We start from the raw sequence: 18232 nt of genomic DNA, 5'->3' as shown, positions 1-18232 counted from the left end.
CCTCTTGAATCGTTTCGCAGATTTCTGGTGAGTCATTCAAGTTCTCGAAGGTCTAGATTCATGTTCGGATCCTTTGGATTGAGGTGCAGCAGTCATGTTTTAGTACGAAAGTGAGTCAACGCACGGCGCTATTCGATTTTAGGGCTACACCGCCGTACTACTGTTGATCCTCTGTCTGTGTCAAGCGAAATGCTACCCCCCCCCTGTCCGTCTTCAGTCCCTCCTACACACGTTAAATTTCCACTTTGTGTGCATTTGAAAGTCTTGGCAGTCAAGCGAAATGCTACCCCCCCCCCTGTTAATCAAAAATCAATCCCATTTTCATACTTTATCTGAGAATATTTAAGCATATCAATTTTTCTATTTAATAAAAATTTTATTTCTATAATCTTCTTTATTAGATCTTTAATACAGTATATTTTTTATTTTTTTAAAAGGCTATTTCGAAAGAGACGAAATTTTCAAAATTGCAGAATTTCACGTCTTGAAATCGACTGACAGGGGAGGGGTAGCATTTCGCTTGAAACAGACAGCTGTTGACCTTAGCGTGCTAGACCCGCCTACACAACGGCCAAAATTTCCAACCATTGCTTTTGGCCGAGTAATTATTATTGAGCACAGCCAGAAGCGAGCAGCGATAAGAACCATATCGGATGGCACATAGAGAAGCACATTCTGTTGATTTGTTTGTATCGAACGCATGGTCATTTTCGCTGACGACTTCTCATGCAATTGTAGTAAGGCGTGCAAATCCAAGCTGATCAGCAAAGCCCAATTCTCTTCTATAAGTTAGCACTGGAAGACGTGGAATCCTTGAACTCGCTCAATGGTGTTTTAAGATAATGCCGAGAGCAGAGAGTATGGCTCGCTATCCAATCAGAACTTATCCTCCTCCAAGCCTCCTCTCACTTCACATCAACCACACCACCCGTCCGTAGCGCCGTCCTCACGGCCTCTGCTACCTTCACAGCCGCCAACCCATCCTCCCCAGTGCACACCGGCTTCTCATCACCCCTGATGACCCTGATGAAGTGTGCAACCTGCAGCTCAAACGGAATCTTGCTCCTCTCGTCCTCGCTCAGCCAGTCCTGTAGCGTCTCGGTGACTTCACTCAACTGGTTGTTCCACGACTTCTCCACGCCATTTTCCGTGTTGTAGAAGCTCCGCCTCAGGTCGGGTACGCTCAACGTGCCATCCGTGCCGAAAATCCGATACACATCCTTCCCAGTCCTTGGAATGACTGGGTTCTCTCCGGTGCCCATCTCGAACGCGTGCGGGCTCACAACCGCGTCGCTTAGTAGAAAGGTCCCAACCACCCCGTTGTCAAAATGCAGTAGTATGGCTCCTCCCTCTTCCGCATCATGACCACGGCGCTTGGGAGCCTCGAAGGCAGCGACACACACGATCTTGCTGCCCAGTATATAGTGCAATATATCGATCTCGTGAATCAGGTTGATCCACACTGGGCCTCCGCTCTCGCCGCTGCGGCGCCACTCCGTCGGCGGATCGAAATAGGACGGCGGCTTATACAGAGTCCAGAGACCGGAGACCGCTGTGATCTGGCCAATTGAATGTGTCTCCGAGGCCAGTATGCGTTTTGTTGCCACTACATAGGGGTTGAAACGTCGGTGATGGCCGGCGAGCAGACTAAGGCTGGGGTGTGCCTTGGCGTGTGCAACAAGGGACTGTCCAGTGGGTATGTCGACGGACAGAGGCTTTTCGCAAAGAACGTGGATTCCTGCTGAGAGGAGCTCGCTCGAGAGGGCCACGTGTGTCTTGTTAGGTGTGCAGACTATGGCTGCGTCGGGCTTACCGGATGAGGATGCTAGCATGTCTTGAATAGAAGGATAACAGGTCGTTCCCAACTCGCTTGAAACTGAAGCAGCTGCCGGACTGGGGTCGACAATGCAGTGCAGCGAGGCATTGGGATCTTGTATTACAGCTCTTGCGTGTCTTGGACCTATCAAGCCCGAGCCGATGATGGCAATGCTTATGACTGGCTGTGATGGTGTGGCAGCCATGGTGAAATGTTCAATGTTCCCGGTGATCTCAGGAACGAAGATGATGTATGGAGAATCTGCTGGAATTCTTGGACACGGTACCTCAGCACAAATACTTGTCGCAAATCGCCGGGTGTGCCTCCGGGACGGCGGGTTGACCGGCTAAGTCATCTTCCGTTCGGCTCGGCATAGACGATCCCGCCGAGCTCGGGGCGTAGGAGCAGTCCCGTGTGCCTCCGCATCAAGAGCACCCGGACTCCAAATGACCAACTTTGCGGGCCGCGCGTGATTGGAAGAGTGGGCCTTCGCTTTTCCAATCACCCGAGAATGTCTTCAGGCGGTTGAGAGCAACGATTGAGCTTCAAAGGTCCTTCCATTTCCACACAATCCACTCGTGAAGCTTTTCATCGTCCCAGTCCTTGAGGTCGATCTCGGCCCGGCCCTCTTGCTCAGCAACAAGGCCTCCCTCCTCCATCAACTCCCAGAACTCCCTGATGTGATCAATATACGCAATCCTCATTGCATACATGACGATCGCACGAGCATCTTTTGTCCTCCGTAGACACTTCAGAATGGTCTGACTAAGCAACTGAGGATGATCCTCAGTGTACATAGTATCTGCTGTGACGATGATGGGAAATGCAGTCTCGTCGTTCACCTGGATCGACGCAGGCTGGCTTTCGTCAGATGTTTTGTGGGTGTGTATCGTGTCCGGGCTATTCCAGTCAAGTGTGCCACAGGCCAGACTCCCACCCTTAGCAGTGACAGCGTCCTTATTAAGGTCGGCGTTCACTTGCACGCCAGGGACGATGGTGGGCAAGTCTGTCAGCAAGGCACTTCCTCCCCAGACGGCAGCGGCAGCGATGCCAGTGAGACCCGTGCCTGCTCCAAGCTCAAGAATTGAGTAGCCAGTGGTGGTGCCTTTGAGCTGTGAGCGCTCTATGCGCAGCTTATACAGCTCCTTGGAGAGGAGGAATGCCGAGCTCCATGTGACAAGGTGCAGGCCCTCAGCTTCGCAGCTTGCTTCTGAGATAATAAGAGAGACATGCTCTTTCTCGCTGGTGGGTACGATGTATTCTGAAGGTCTTGGGACAGCCATAGCAGCGGTTAGTTGGGCTGGCTTCGGACAACAAGTGCGTCAAAATTTCTGTCGGTTGTAAAATTTTAGTCAAGAGAAAGAAAATGTGGGTCCGTGATGGCTTCAAGATGTTCTGTGCTGTTGGTCCGTGCTCACACTAACATGATCCATGATCTGGTTTAGAAGCATCACCTTGACTTCTTGCTCTCAACGAATGCCACCAAATCTGTGAGTCTGCTCGACTCTGCCACAATTCTCGATGAGAGGATGATATCACCTTTTAGGTATATCTTTGTCGACCTAATGGCTCCGAAATCATTGGTGTTGATTCGCTCAGCGTTTCGCTCTAGGCTTCAAGAAGCGCGCGATTGGGCTAGAAATTTGAAGATCAAGACATGAACGTTGACTAATGGCCCCACTTAAGAAGAACGATGATCTGAATTTATATGACAAGAAACTTGCAATATTTGTCTGATTATGGCATGGTCCACGGGTGTTTTTGGTAGTGGGAATCGGTCGCAAAAGGTTCACGGAATTATTCGCTGAAGTGGTGCAATGGAAGCCAACATGACAAAGAATGCATCATTAAAAGTATCTTGAATCATTAGGTGGTTATCAATGAAGTCACTACGCTCAATATATGCGGGAGTAGAGGTGCAGCTTGACGGGTCTCGCTGGAAGAAATCCAACACCACGCCTGGGCTCCCAAGTCTCGACTTTACAAACCTTCGTCATAGGATACTAACGCCACTCGCCCCGACCAAACCAACAAGCTTCATTCTGCCATAACAACAGTTCTCCTCGCCATAGTAACCCAAGAGTTGCTCTATTCACTGTTCGTTCGTCCGTTGGCAGTCAATGGTTGACAAGCTAGCCTTCAATGCATCCTCAAAGATGTGTCCCATTTCTCCTTGTCCACAAATCAGATGCGTCCACTCTGTCATCGACCTCCCCAGAGGCATTGTGTTGGCCCCAGCTTCCACGAAGGATGCTGTGATTTTAATAGCAGCCATCTGGGATGCCTTGTCCAACCTCTGCCAAAACTTGAGAAGAGTTTCGAGCCAGTGCGTCCAAGGGTCTTTGATTGTAAGAATAGTTTTCGCGTTGGGACTGCACCCAGCTACAAGCAACAATCGTACCATGGCCACATCTCTTTCCAAGATACGCCCCTCGAATCGTTTAGAGACGAAGTCCAAACTCACGAAAGGATAAAGTAGAGGCAGACATCCGCAGAGAAACTTGGTCTTCACAGCCGTTGCAATGAAATCAGGGTGCCGCTTGACGTAGTTCGTTGCACCGCGCTCAACGGCCAGTAGTAGACTAGCATGAGAATGTTCTTCCCTCCTGTCGTGTTCGTTGAATTTGACCAGTCGCGGCAAAAAGGAACCTCGAACATCTTTATATGTCAGCACATTAAGTGCCGGTTGTATTCTCCAGTAGATGTTGCCGCGGCCTTCTGGCTTCTCCTGATCTGCAATAGTACCCCATTCGAAGCCCTCGTTCAACATAGCCCAAGCCATATTTTCGTGTTGGTCATCCAAGAGGCGGACACTGCCGTGAAGTTTCAACACCGAAATTTCTGCAGCTTCCGAGAATGCGTCGTCGCTTATTCGTAATCCTTTCAACTCCCATACCTTAGGATCATCTAGAAACTCGAAGACGGTGCGGTGCATGAACTCCACGATAGCACCATCAGCGTTCGTAAGAGATCCATGTTCCTTCCGTAATTGTATTTCAAGTAATCCCCCTGTGCGGCTCCTAAGCCGTCCACTTACTTCTTCGTAGTAATGTGGCTTTTCCTCTTGTGGCCACTTCCGGTAGATATCGCTCGCGTCGCCCTCGCTCATTGCCATGCTCATTGCAGTTATTGGTAGCCCGCCTGGATGCATTCTTTCATCCTTCTTGTGCAAATGCAAAGTACGAAGGAGTTTGGCCCCGTGCTCCTGATGCCGTGCGTTTATTTTCCGCAACATGTGGTCGAAGAGGTCCCAAAGCTCGCGCGGCAGATCGTCCACACGACGACGAAGTTCTGGTAACCGGTCGTAGTCTGCGAAACCGGAAATGAGGGATCTGCAGGCCAAAACAACCCAGAGAAAGACTCCGGATGATTTCTCGACAAGGTCGTCTAGTATGACTTGCGCCTGACCAGGGTATTTTGACGAGAGCCTTTTCATATACTCGTGCTCCCCAATTGTGTGCTTGACGTATCGCGTGATGTCACCCCGGTTCAGATCCTCAAGTCTCAAGCCTGGGCAATTTCTGAAAGCAAGCACACACTCAGGAATCGGCCGACTTGATGCAACTATCTTGAAGCGTTTTAGAAGAAGTAGCTGATCAATATGCACTTATTGTCGCCTGACCACTGCGAAAGAAGGCTTGGAACATCTGGATGGGAGTATAAATGCTTGATCAGGGTCGACTTCCCGCTGCCGGCCTTTCCTGAGACCCAGTAAATGCCAGAGCCTGACTGTAGCCAGTGAGAGAAGTCGTCCCAGAGGCAGCCCTGCTCGGGAGGGTGGAGTGCCCACTCCAAAGTGCTAATGTGCGCTGGCAATACGGATTCCTTTCTGTCATCCATCATTCGGAACCATATTTTGTTCAGTATTCTCTTGCAGAGCGCCTCGCGATGGAGCAGCTCCGCATTTATGGGCCCGGCAAAGATAGCCTTTTGCTTCTCCGCAGCCAATAAAGCGACCTTGAGGTCATTCGTATTCGCAACGCAATGAGCATCTTGTGCAATCTGGGCGGCTGAATATGACGAGTACTCATGAGTCTTGTCTTTCCTGGTCCCTTCCAAGGATTCAACCGGTATGGCCTTCGTACGGTCGACAAAAGGCGTTGGTATTTCTGTCTGCATTTGAACATGCTCACAGCCAAGACCACTTGGGTGGTCTGTTTCAGGATTTCCTTGAGCGGGAACCAACAAATTCAACTTATAAGTGAGTCGGCTAAGCTCTTTGAGCAGATCTTCAAACTTGTCCCGATCTTTAATCGCCCACTGTACTTTGTTCGTCATTGTCGATTTGGTGCGAGGTGCGATAGTCAGTCTGAGCTGTCGAAAGGACGAAGAGAATCGCTGCATCCGATAGCTGCTCATCAAGGTGGGGCTTCTTGACAAGCTTGAAGACTCTTCACGTGATACTTCACAAAGGCCATATTTATTGGTAAGGTCGTGGGCATCCGACAAGAGTTTCTCGATGCGGTTCAGTATCAAACTCACGCCTTGCTGAGTGGTTGGGTCCGACAATCTTGAATCATGGTCTGTTCGCAAGAGTCGGACTCGATCTGCCCAGTGTAGGAGGATCAGTTTCTCAATGTCGAGCTTCGAGATGGTCACCAGGAGCTCCTGATTGAAGTTTTGAGAAGCTGTGATGAGGGAAAAGAGCTCAATTGTGTCTTTGAAAGCGCCGATGAGGCCGACCAGCCCAACCGCCCCCAAGACCAGACCTGCCACTTCAGCCATTAGAGATAGCAGTTGGAAAAATTCGATAATGGTTTCAATCAGGCATCTTGGTCAGATAGAAGTGGACAAAGGACGGAGTGAAACGTTAAGAATCAGAATTTAGAACGACCGACAGCCTGCCTCAAAACTGGAGGCAGTGCTGCACAAGCGAGACCGCTTATTTTCGCTTGTTGGGTAAAGCAGAATTGAGGGCATTCTTGGAATATGATTGGGTGCATGGGTGCTGCTGTACACGTGGCGCTCGTGCTGACATCCCCAGGCAGGCCTCCGCCTGTTCCCTCCGAGACTGGCATTGTTCAGTTCAAATATACGGGTGGAGAAGTGTCTCCTGATTTGAAGAGTCATTAAGAAGAGCGCAACTCAAGCATCGATTCGCAGTGGAGGTGTAAAGAGCTGTTGTCCCAAACTTGGTTCCTGCTGGGTAGACTCACCTGAGTCAAGTGCAATGATTTGACCAATAGTCAGCCCTTTAAGCTAGATACGGCCCTTATGAGGAAAACAAACATATTTGGTTGGGACCTGCCCTTGTCATCGAGATATTTGAAAATGTCGCTATGCTTCGTAGTCCGAGATCACCAATAAGTCAAGGGCGACAGGCAGATAAAGGGAGGGCTGAGTCGCTTTCTCAATCAGCGGCTCAGGAACGGCTATGAAAGTAGAGCGACATGTCGTTGTCGCCAGACTTGGCAGCTCGACACCATCATGAACCCCATGGCCTTAATAGTTGCCACGTTTGAGGGAGATATGCCAGGACGTCTGTTCTCGCAGCTCAAAGTAGTGCTCATTGGTAGGGAGCTGGAAACAAAAAGCAGCGCGTTCATATTGCCAACCCGAGAATCGGTATTCCTATATCTCGCATTCCAGGTTCTAGCCTCTTGCTTGGCTACTCGTTAATCATCACCCATTCTCACACATCTCCTTCCACTTGGGGTCTGGTCAACTCTTCTCGGGCCACCTTGAGAATCTCCTCGAGACTGTGACCAGACGCGGTCACAAGGGCCCGCAGCTCTGCAGGCAGATCCTTGAGCGGTATTCTACCGTCGATGAAATCCATAGCATGTTTCCCGTCCGAAAGCTTGGCACCCAAGGCAATCTGCGCCGTGACATGTTTGTCCCCTCGCGGCACGAGGACTCCATATTTCCGAAGTTGCGCCCACTGCGCTTTTCCCGTACTACCCAGTCTGGCTCTTGCTGATTGCAGTTTTAGTCCTACATCACCGTTTCTTTCCCGACCTGTGTGGGTGAAAGGGAACTTCTTCGTCAGGGCCAGAGCTGGCTCCAAAAAGCTGATTTGGGTCTTGATGTCTCGCTCATCGCCTGTTAGAAGCCATTTGCATTCGCAAATTCCGGCCGAGAGAATGTATCTATTAGTAAGCGATGAGTGAATTGTTAGCTAGCAGCTTCATTCAATGAAGAAAACCATATGTATGGATCCTCAAACTCACTTCTCCAAAACACTTTGGTTGTCGCTGATGGACTCTGTGATCACAGCTCGACGAATTGACCGACGAAGCGCCTCATCAAGATCCTCAAGTGGCAATGGGATGGAACGGACGTCCATAGATATTGTAAGGCAAGACTCAAGCCTGAGTCGGCGGTATTCGGCTATTCGGCTCTCGTGTATGGTCGTGTCGATGAGAGGGTTGGCATAATCGCAGGCTGGGCAGTTGCATACGAAGCCCCAGACGCGCTCCGTGTCAGCTCTTCGTTTGTCGCGCGGATCGTAGACGTCGAGGTATGTCACTGTAATCTCCTCGTCCGGGTGGATATCGCGAATGGCGTGGATTGTAACATAGTCGAGATTTTTCTCCGATCCGTGCGAATGCTCGCAGTTGGGAATGCAGGAGTGGTTGATCCGACTGGTCCCGAGGTACAGCATCGTGGACGACAGCTTTGCACCGCCAAACGAATTGGTCGCGCAAATCGAGTTCAAATGAATGAGGAAGTCCGCTTGACGCTTGGTGAGCTTAACATTGCCCTTGCCCGCGGCGAGAAATTTACGCACGGCACTCTCAAGGTCGGGTCGAGTGTATGCATGGAGGCCCAAGATACGCTGGCGCGTCCCAGGTGGCAACTTGTTGTAATCACCCACAAGCTTTGTGAAGAAGTCAGAATAAACGGCCCCGTCTTCGCGGACTGGGAGGGCCAAAACGGCCTTTTCTTTGAAAATGATGCTGCCGGCAGGGATGCGACGTGTCGCAACGAGACCGATCCCTCTGCCCGGCAATTTCCTCAAAGTGATCAGAGGAGCAGCGTCATTTGGCGCACTGGCTTCTCCTGAATCGGGCTTAGAATCAAGCTGAAAGGCCTTGAAACCTTGTTGAAGTCTGTCGATTTCACTCAGGCCATCAAGTCGGAGCTCGTCGGCAGGCACTGAGAGAAGTAGCTGCTTGAGCTGGTCGTGGCACGATATGCATGGATCCATGCTTCTTTGGAGTGGCAGAGAGAGGGCGGGTATCAGCGAGAGTTTACTGCAGTGATCTTGCAGTATTGTTTTGACGGAGGATAGCATACAAAGCTTGCGGTGGGTGAGTTTCATTGCAAACAGGAAGCGAGAGTAGCACCTGCCCACACCGTTTGCATTAACTGAAAGTTACGCAATTGATGGGTTGAGTATCAGCCATCCCAAGTCTTCAGGTGTTTAGAGCTCATACCTTCTGAACCAGTCGACATTTCATACAGGAAATGAAGACAGCATTAATCATGTTGCACACACCATTTATCAACATTGATTTTATCATACAGGGCTGCGATCTTCTACCATCATGGTCAGGGGTCAATGTTGATCGACGTGCATCTATTCATTTTAAGAAATCAGGTACGGTTGAGAATATTCAATTGGAATTTCAACCTGGCTTTTGAAGTGCATAAGCAAAATAGCTAAAGATCTTTGCAATACCCAGGGTATCATTTGCCAATCATCTCCTGATCTTTGGATATCAAACAGTAGAGCACATGGCCTACGGTATGCGTAGAATGAAATCTGTTCATTCAAATCGACTTTATGATGATTGAAGCAGCTCCTGTGATTGTGACTTTCAAGCTGGCTAAAATTGGTACAGTGTTTATACGGTCTTTTTAGCGTGGCGACAGGTAGGGTTTGAAAAGGGACTCTTCGAACTCTTGTTAAGATTGTTAAGCGCACGTCTATGCCAAACCACCCTTTACCTATGGGGAAGGCTGGCGGAGCTTAAGTGCATCAAATATTTGAAAAGAGACCCTGAGAACTTTCTGTGTCTTAGACTAGCGGTTAAATGGCAATTTCTCTCTGAGCAATATGAGTTGTGGCATCACCTGATTAGCCTTCACGATATAGTTGAAGAGCTAGCTGAGAATTGACCGTAAATCAAATTGGGAGAAATCCTACACAAGAAATTCATCCAATTCAACCCCAATCACATCTGAAACATATTTCCCCATATGTATCCCGATCTAGACATCGCCAAGCCTCAAACGTCGACTCTGCTACTTACCCAGACTCATCATACCCGTGGACCCTTTTCATACCCGCAACTGGCACGGTCAAGTGCGATATCCAGGAAATGGGCTCGGAAACTGTTCACAAGCCATTTCGGTTCCTTCATCTCCCGGCCGAGCTTCGAGACATGGTATACGACCACGTACTTTTCGCACCGTCTTTCCCGACCAATACCATCGATAACCGGCTGCGGAATATCAATGTCGACGCCCAAATCCACACCAACATTCTCTTCGCCAATCGCCAGGTTTTCGAGGAAGCCAAAGAGACAATTCTTCGGGCGGGGCTTGTTTTCGTTGTTTCCCGCGGCTTTTCTCCCGAGTTCCCGCGCGACACTGCCGTTCTAGTCGACCAAATACCAGTCTTCCATCGAAAATATGAAAGCCTATGCTTCGTGACGCATAGAGGTAAGTTTCCCCGGCCACCTATATATCTTAAATTCTCACTCAGGTGCACGATTGAGCACGATTCGTTGATTACTGATGGAATTCGCAGTGGTCGAAGATATCCATGACCCAACGTGGGAGTGCCGCACAGACATCAGCTGCGTAATACGTAGAGACGATATCGGACGATTTTGTCGTGGTGTTTGCGGTCACGTAATTCCCTTTTTGAATCGCCTTCGGTTTCTCACAACAGGGATCAACGACAACTTCAGTCATGAATTGCTTCTTATGAACCCCAGTGCCAGCCTCTCCTCAAGCCCAGCGCAAATGCCAAAAGTCATCCACAGTCACAGACGATTACTGGAAATATACCAAAGCGGACTTCATGGCTGTAAGCGTCTCTGGATTTGGGCTTGCCGAGATGTGGATTTTGATCGGCATTTCATAATCGACATGGCTCGCAAGACAGCGCCAAGCGGTTTTGTGATAGACACCACACACACATGTGCAATGCACCGACATGATTATGGAAGAGGCTTGGACTCAACTATACTGCGATGGACTATCGACATGTGCTCTTGTGCCGTTGTGCTGTGTGATGCTTCTTAACGACCAGGGTCTTGCGAACTCAGTCATCTGCTTGATCATCTATTGGATCTTGGATTTCTCCTGCTTGATATGGTATTACGCGTGCGATTTATTCTGGGACACGCCGGTAGGCTGGGGTTTGTCCACTTTTTCCACAGATGTCATCAAAGTTGTGGTATTTCGGGGCGAGTACTCTGGCTCATGATGGAGTCGGCGACGGAAATGATTGAGTTACCTGCAACTGGTCTCGAGATGAGCATCGCAAATTTTTGACATTAGATAACTTGGCTTGTGCTTGTGACTGCTGCTACCCTGACTTTTGACTGGGCCGTTTGGCAGTTGTGGCCTGGACGCGCAAGGCCTCGTACTACATTAGTTGCCTAATACCAGATCTGACCGTCTAATTCTGGGTCATTACGTTTGCTGGAATCAAGAAGAACACTATTTTCAAAGAGATGCTTGCTTTTAGGATCTGAGCTCTTCGCTTGTTTCAAAAATGGGGCAGACAAAGTCGTCTCGCTTTCGGCTACTGCCTGCAAACCTTTTTCCCTCCAAGATTGAGACCACTACCATTTGCTTGCTGGGTGCTGCGCAATAGTTTACCCACGCAAGAGCTACCAGTACAAATGCGAAGAGCCGCATTTCACTTCCTCTCATCGCCCGCTGCTGAACTGCTTGTCAACAGCACAACCCTGTGGCAAGTAGTCATCGCCCCAACCTGCCTCACAGGCAGCCGACACTGACACTGATCGTAATTGACTGAGTACCTCATATTGCCAGGAGGCTAATACATCACCATCGTTCTTCCCACTCCAGTTGCGATAGTACATCAGGCCCAACCTTTGCAGCAGCTGTCTTGTCCCATGCTCATTGCCTGGCCAAGACGATTCAAATCATCCTCACCCTTCTCCTGATCAACTACGGACACGTCGCCGTCAATCATGGCTACGGTAAACGGAGCCATTGACCAGCCGGTCGGGCTACTCGACTGCCCTCTGGAGGTCCGCAATCAAATTTACGCCAGCATTCTTCTCGACTTCCCACACCCCACCGTTGAGCAGCTTCTATCACGTGCTATGTCTTTCCTCCCTGGAAGCGAGGACGAACAGGCTGAAGCTTTTGACAATCATGCTCAGAGATACCCCGAGAAGACACATAAGATCAGCACAAACATCCTCTTGACGAATCGCCAGACTTTCGCCGAAGGCAGAGAGATAATCTTGCGGCGCGGCCGCTTTGTGAAAGTCATCGCTTCCGATGTTGATCTTTCACAACGGTTATTTGCAAGTCATCTCTGCTTGATTGATGCCAAGTACAGTAATCTGTGCATTCTGACTCACCACAGTAAGTAATTCTTGACCAGAATGGGCGCTTTCATCATAACCTTCCATGCTCAGGAAGCCGTCTCCATTGAGATCAGCATGGTCTATCTGAGTTCTCCCGTCCCATGGAGCCAGTGAGGGATTCTGATTATTCAATACCTATCCAAATCTGATCATTTTACTGATTCGTGCGCAGTAAGCCTTGATTCCGTACACATCGATGCTTCGTCTTCTCATGGCGAATTTGTTCTCTGCGGCAGTGATGTAGACGTCTTCTGTCGTGCGATCATGGGAGACAGTGGCCTTGTCTTGTTCCACCAAATGGATGAGGCGACCCGCCATTCGCTGGCTTTCACAACCAATTTTCACGAGGGTAACACCACCCCGGACTACCTTACAACGCCCGACATCCACGCCATGGTCCTTCAACCTTTCCGGAAGTACCTCCGTGAGTTTTCCAGAATCTCGTTGCAGGGTGAATATGTTGGCCTGAGCACAGAACTTGCTGCCAATGTCATTCAAGACATCCGATCTTGCCACGTTGTGGATCGTGAACGGCTCATCGCAGATATACAGAGCTTGCACCTGCTAGGCAGAGATTTGATTGATGAGAAGGGCTTCAAACATTCTATGGTTCCGATTGAGAAAGCCTTTGCTATGTGCGCACGAGGTACAGGGCGAAAAGATGTGTGGGCCGCGGCCCAATACAGTACCAGCGACGACAAAGCCTTCATAGAGGACCTTCTGGGAAGAGCTTACTCTTTGCTGGAATGCCAGCTGACCAACATCGTTGTTTCAATCGCCCAGACTCCCGTGGATCCAGACGTCTCTGATGCACGGAGCAATGATATCTTGCGCGCATATGAAATGAGTGTCGGGGCTGGGTTGTCCTTTGGCGTCCCTGAGTGGAAGCCCGACCGTCAGTCAGAGATCTACCTCAACACTACCGTGGCCATGGGTCTTGTGGTAATTTACAATGGCAGACCACCTGATGAAACGTGCCTAGCGGTAGGTTGCAAAGCGGCCCGACGGGCTCTAGATCTGGATCCTGGCAACAAATTGTTGCAGGCAGCGATGGAGAGATATGAAGACTGGAAGACACATGCTCTTCAGCAAGGTTACTTTCCAGACATCCAACATGAGGAATTGCAGAACCTGGGTCGTGGATGGTGGAGCGACCTTTAAGTGTCAATAGTCCCCAGCAACATCCTGAGTGCAGCATCGGTCCCATGTTGCTAAGACCATAGTCATCCACTGAAGGTCCATGGACCAAATGAAAGCATTTGGAGCTCTCTGGTATCATCCGTTGTTCCTATCGTATGAATGTGGACATCCTGACTAAATAAAGTCGTTCAAAACTTGGCACAGCCTTTTGACGCAGTTTTTGTGCCGTAGATCTTTGGCGCAGATTTCGGGCACAGGTTTCGGGCACAGGTTTTGGGCACAGGTTTTGGGCACGGGTTTTGGGCACAATATTTTGCCCATGGATATGCCTAGTCCACTAATTTATTTGTGCTACCCCAGAATCGACTGTAGTGTCCTGTCGGGGGCCGAGAAGTGCAGAATAGTAATAAACGATGAGCGAACCACAGCATCGGCCGGTCAATCCTTTCGGAGCCTGCTCTCCACCTTGCTGACTCCGGCAACGAGCCGACATCTACAGCCAGCGGTCAAGTGCCTCCTCAACAAGGGCCTTAGGCAGCACACTTGGCACCCATGTTAGATGCAGGTATAATTCTTCTCCAATTCGGTTTGCGTGTATATAAAGAGCTGGGCTTATCTTTTCAGCTTGTTGTATTTGAAATTGACGATCCAGCCTTCTTTCCTCTTGCCTGGGAAGATAATTGTTCTTATCACATACCGCTTGACCTCCTGTCTTGAGCACAACCTGCGGGACCCTTCAAGATGACAAATATTCAGCCAATATCCGAGCAGGAATGGGACCGACACAGGAAGGTCTTGCAGGAGATGTACTGCGCCGAGAAGATTCAGCTACAAAGAAGGAAAGGGAGAGAAGACGAGCCAGGTGTTGTTGAGTTAATGAAAGAAAGGTACGGGTTCCATGCCAGGTAAGCAGTATTCTCTAGCTGCGATGTGATACGGGAGCACAGAACGTTCAAGCTGAAGCTTTTATCAGTCCCGCTCAGTACGAGTCGCAGTTCAAGAAATGGGGATTCGTCAAAAACCTCAAAACTCATGAATGGGCGGCCCTCATTTCGCAGTACGATATGCTATCCCGAATCAAGAAACAAGTACGGATCATAGTCTCTGGGTCAGTCCTCAGCAAGAAGAAGATTGACAGAGCCCGACGACGCTATCGGATACGACACAATATGCCGAAGGGGGCTTTGCATGAGGGTTAGAGCAATGACTCCATATATGGTGAACGGAGTTGTTTGAGCTAATTTTGTCACAGGTGGCACCTTGCCCGCTTCTAGGCAAGCCTTCGTCGAATTCCTCGATGAAACTGGAGAATGGAACAGGCACCTCGGTGACCAAACCCGCCCTTGCAATGCCTTGGTTCTACATAAAGCCAGCCATCTCGCAGCCATCGGTCCACCAGTGAACGACCGAATCAATCATCTTGAACGTTTGGGACCGCAGGATACGCAGGCGGGTCTTAGTCAGTCAGTTGACGAGGAAGTCGTTGATATTCCTACATCCCGAAATCTCAACCTATTCTGCCCAACACTCAGCCCGTTTTTCAACTTCGGTGAATACTGTGCCGATTCAATCCAAACTCCTGCGAATTTCGACTTTTCTTCTGTCTCTTCAATAAATTTCGATGACGCTTCTCTTTGGAGTCTCATGCCGGGCCTCACGGTCGTCAATGAGCCTTTGGACGCTCAACCTTTCTACCCAGATAGATCGCCTTGGTCTCTGAATCAAGGTGAGGATCATCATCAAGAAAACGCCTCTGAGAGACCTTTAGCGAAGACGAAAGTCGATGGCCATTTGCAGGGAGTGAGAAACTTCGTTGCCTCCCTCGTCAAGCACGCCAAAACCACTCCGAGCTATGACACCGGTGACTTTCGGGACACGGGGACACCAGATGTCGAGGATATTATGGAGAGTCTGAAATCATTGATACCGGAAGACGCTCCTTTCTTTGGACATTCTGGCCTAACCATAGTTGGGAGAAACACTACCTCGTCTTCGGATCTGTTCAAGACCTTGCTCTACTCGTTCACCAACAACTTTGCTGGTCTCCGGGGTGTCCCACGGAGGTCGTTACTACAACTCCTCAGGGAACACCATGAGATACGCACTCAGTTGTTTGAAGTTGTCAAATCCGGTCCAATCGGCGTCGCTAAATCGCTTGCCGACAATCTTTTTCGGGCTTCTGTGGAAGGTTGTGACCCTGACGCCGTGGCGACAATCCTGCATCACACCAGAAAGGATACCAGGATTGCCATTGACCTAAACGAGATTGCTTGCAATTTTGAGGGGAGAGACTATACGCCAATCGAGCTGGCCGCTAAATTCCGCAATATCGAGCTGGTGCGGACACTTTTAGCTTCTCGTCCCGATCCTAATAAGACATACCCGCGGGAGCTAGAGATAGAGCCAGAGAAGGAGCAAGGTGCGCTCGCACTCGCCTTGCGACAATGGAACATGGGAAACACAAGCCCCCCTGGAATCATTCGGCCCCCTTCAGAGCCACCAGAGCCTGTGGACCTTGACCTCTTGAGGATGCTCCTCGATTGTGGTTCAGAACTTCCCATTGATCTGGTTGAGAATGCGATCCGGCCGGGCCCTGGCCATTCGGCTATTGCTGAGGAGCTCATCTCTCGCATTCCAGCGGCCGACCACCACATCTGCTTCGAAAGCGAATGTCTTATGGTCAGCATAATTCACTACCTCGACAACACCGCGGCTGACAGGATCATCCGATATTTATTTGCGCAGTGTCTTGAATCCATAGACTGCGGTAGCTGCGTTTCGAATAATTCACGGCAGATCGAAGAGATGCTTTGTCACGCAGCAAGGCGGTCGAACTTGGAGTTGAGCAAATTTCTTTTGCAGTACACGGCACAATTGCAATCCGTCTTGGCCGCAGCTGTGAGAGGTGGTGATGCGGAGCTAATCGAATTGCTTCTTGGCATGGGTGCTCGTGTGAACGACCCGGTGGAATCATGGCATCCCGAAGACATGAAACCCTACCGTGGCGATTTTTATTTTGAAAGTGGATATGATATTGAGAGCTATGGATCCTTCTATACTAAGCACGTAATCACTCCGATCAGGACACCTCTGGCAGAAGCTATCCGAGCCAAGGACGATCATCTCATCGCCACCTTCGAAAGCCGTGGAGCTTTAACCCGTCTTCCCGAGAAGCACCATTTTCACGCTGCCGTCCTGGCAGCAGCTGAAGTTGGCAATACCTCATACCTCAAAATGGTACTTGACCACGGTTCTGGATTGCTCAATCGGGAGAATCTGGCTCCTGCCTTGGCAGCTGCGATTCACAGTGACGAGACTGATGCGGCGCTTATCTTGCTGGATGCTGGTGCCAGAACCAACAACCATAGAAGGTTCAGGTACTCCAATCTTTTAATTGACGTTCTGCAAAAACGTAACAAACGCATTTTGGATACGATGCTTGAATGCGATGTATCACTTGACCAGTCCGTGCTCGTGTCAGGTTTTTCTCCACTAGAAGCTGCTGTAGCTTGGGATGACATCCATATCATCGAAGACATGATTCGGATGGGTGCGCCGATCAATGTTGGGCTTCAGTTGACAGCGCTGGAGGCGGCAGTGCGAAATCGAAACCAGACCCTCGTTCACCGACTGCTGGAACTAGGTGCAAGCCCGGAAGCGCCATCCAAACGGGGTTCCTCGCCTTTGCAGGCCGCCGTAGAGATCGGCGATCATGACATGATCCGCCTGCTGCTCTCGAAGGGAGCATCGTTGCAATGCCCCGCTGCATTCATGTACGCGATGGAGAATGATCTAGCTGCGTATGAGCTTCTGCTGTCAGCGTTGAAGTCACGCCATCAATATGATCTCAGAGAATTGGGAGGTGACCTTTTCACGAAAGCGATCAAATTGAACAATCCCGATTTTTTTGATGGCTTGCTCACTGCCGGAATGAACATCAATAGCCGATGCCGCCACGGCGATTGGACCGACATGTACTTTTCTACCAATCGATTTCGGCCCAGCACAAACAGAAAGGCACTGGGTTTTGCCATTGAACATGATCGCGGGCGCAATTATGAGCTGGTACGGAAGGTGATGGAAGCCGGGGCTGACGCGAATTCAATTGTTGATGAAATCCCACAGGAATGGGGGGGTGATCAGGTCATCACGGCCTTGTTAACACCATTGATTGTGGGTATCAGGGTGAGGAACATAAAGAAGATAAGCCTACTTCTTGAGTACGGGGCGGAGATCAACAGGCCTGCTCGTCGTGGTGTCAAGCGCACACCAATGCAGGCAGCGTGCGAGTCCGGAAGCTACGAGATAGTGGAGTTGCTCCTTCTGCATGGAGCCAAGGCCAATGATACGGCGGCCGAACGACACGGCGGAACTGCTTTGCAGATGGCCGCAACGACAGGGAGCATCAAGATCGTCAAGCTGCTGCTTGACAACGGCGCTGATCCTCACATGGCCAAGTCGAACGTGGGAGGCCGAACAGCATTTGAGGCGGCCGCCGAAAGTGGTTGTATCGACATCCTGTGCTTGCTCTGGAACGCGGTTCTGCCACATGGTTTCAGCGAGAAGGAGTGCCAAAGTGCGAAGGGTCTTGCCAAGGAAAAAGGGCACAGGGGTTGTGCTGATTTCATTGATTTCCTTCAGTCGAATGCTGGCAGCGGATCATTCCAGTCTCTGCTGGGTGGGTGATAAACTCGGATAGAAGGTAGGGTGATGCTTTGCGTCTTCGTCATGGACAAGTAATTCGAGGGAATAT

At 50.0% G+C, this 18232-nt stretch overlaps 7 protein-coding genes across 7 annotated transcripts; 3 read left to right on the top strand and 4 right to left on the bottom strand.

Moving 5' to 3' along the window:
- Nucleotides 1-905: 905 nt before the first annotated feature.
- J7T55_010397 (uncharacterized protein) lies at nt 906-2021 on the bottom strand (the record flags this gene model as incomplete). Its single annotated transcript, XM_053144936.1, has 1 exon — nt 906-2021. One exon carries the CDS (start codon nt 2019-2021, stop codon nt 906-908), a length of 1116 nt encoding a protein of 371 aa, XP_052992244.1.
- Nucleotides 2022-2361: 340 nt separating this feature from the next.
- J7T55_010396 (glucose-inducible sam-dependent methyltransferase) lies at nt 2362-3099 on the bottom strand (the record flags this gene model as incomplete). Its single annotated transcript, XM_053144935.1, has 1 exon — nt 2362-3099. One exon carries the CDS (start codon nt 3097-3099, stop codon nt 2362-2364), a length of 738 nt encoding a protein of 245 aa, XP_052992243.1.
- Nucleotides 3100-3908: 809 nt separating this feature from the next.
- On the bottom strand, nt 3909-6834 carry J7T55_010395 (uncharacterized protein; the record flags this gene model as incomplete). Its single annotated transcript, XM_053144933.1, has 3 exons — nt 3909-5337; nt 5424-6525; nt 6696-6834. The coding sequence occupies 3 exons, from the start codon at nt 6832-6834 to the stop codon at nt 3909-3911; spliced, it is 2670 nt and encodes an 889-aa protein (XP_052992242.1).
- Nucleotides 6835-7448: 614 nt separating this feature from the next.
- On the bottom strand, nt 7449-9214 carry J7T55_010394 (uncharacterized protein; the record flags this gene model as incomplete). Its single annotated transcript, XM_053144932.1, has 3 exons — nt 7449-7905; nt 7987-9127; nt 9196-9214. 3 exons carry the CDS (start codon nt 9212-9214, stop codon nt 7449-7451), a joined length of 1617 nt encoding a protein of 538 aa, XP_052992241.1.
- A 282-nt stretch (nt 9215-9496) lies between these two features.
- On the top strand, nt 9497-10853 carry J7T55_010393 (uncharacterized protein; the record flags this gene model as incomplete). Its single annotated transcript, XM_053144931.1, has 3 exons — nt 9497-9506; nt 9989-10426; nt 10705-10853. The coding sequence occupies 3 exons, from the start codon at nt 9497-9499 to the stop codon at nt 10851-10853; spliced, it is 597 nt and encodes a 198-aa protein (XP_052992240.1).
- A 1081-nt stretch (nt 10854-11934) lies between these two features.
- Nucleotides 11935-13500, top strand: J7T55_010392 (uncharacterized protein; the record flags this gene model as incomplete). The annotated part of the gene is made up of 2 exons (XM_053144930.1): nt 11935-12337; nt 12512-13500. 2 exons carry the CDS (start codon nt 11935-11937, stop codon nt 13498-13500), a joined length of 1392 nt encoding a protein of 463 aa, XP_052992239.1.
- Nucleotides 13501-14220: 720 nt separating this feature from the next.
- Nucleotides 14221-18165, top strand: J7T55_010391 (uncharacterized protein; the record flags this gene model as incomplete). The annotated part of the gene is made up of 3 exons (XM_053144929.1): nt 14221-14384; nt 14453-14673; nt 14732-18165. 3 exons carry the CDS (start codon nt 14221-14223, stop codon nt 18163-18165), a joined length of 3819 nt encoding a protein of 1272 aa, XP_052992238.1.
- Between the last annotated feature and the right edge of the window lie 67 nt (nt 18166-18232).

Source organism: Diaporthe amygdali, assembly GCF_026229845.1.
Source record: "Diaporthe amygdali strain CAA958 chromosome Unknown NODE_19_length_847323_cov_64_739301, whole genome shotgun sequence".
Taxonomy (NCBI): Eukaryota; Fungi; Ascomycota; class Sordariomycetes; order Diaporthales; family Diaporthaceae; genus Diaporthe; species Diaporthe amygdali.
This window is presented reverse-complemented; position numbering and strand designations above follow the sequence as displayed.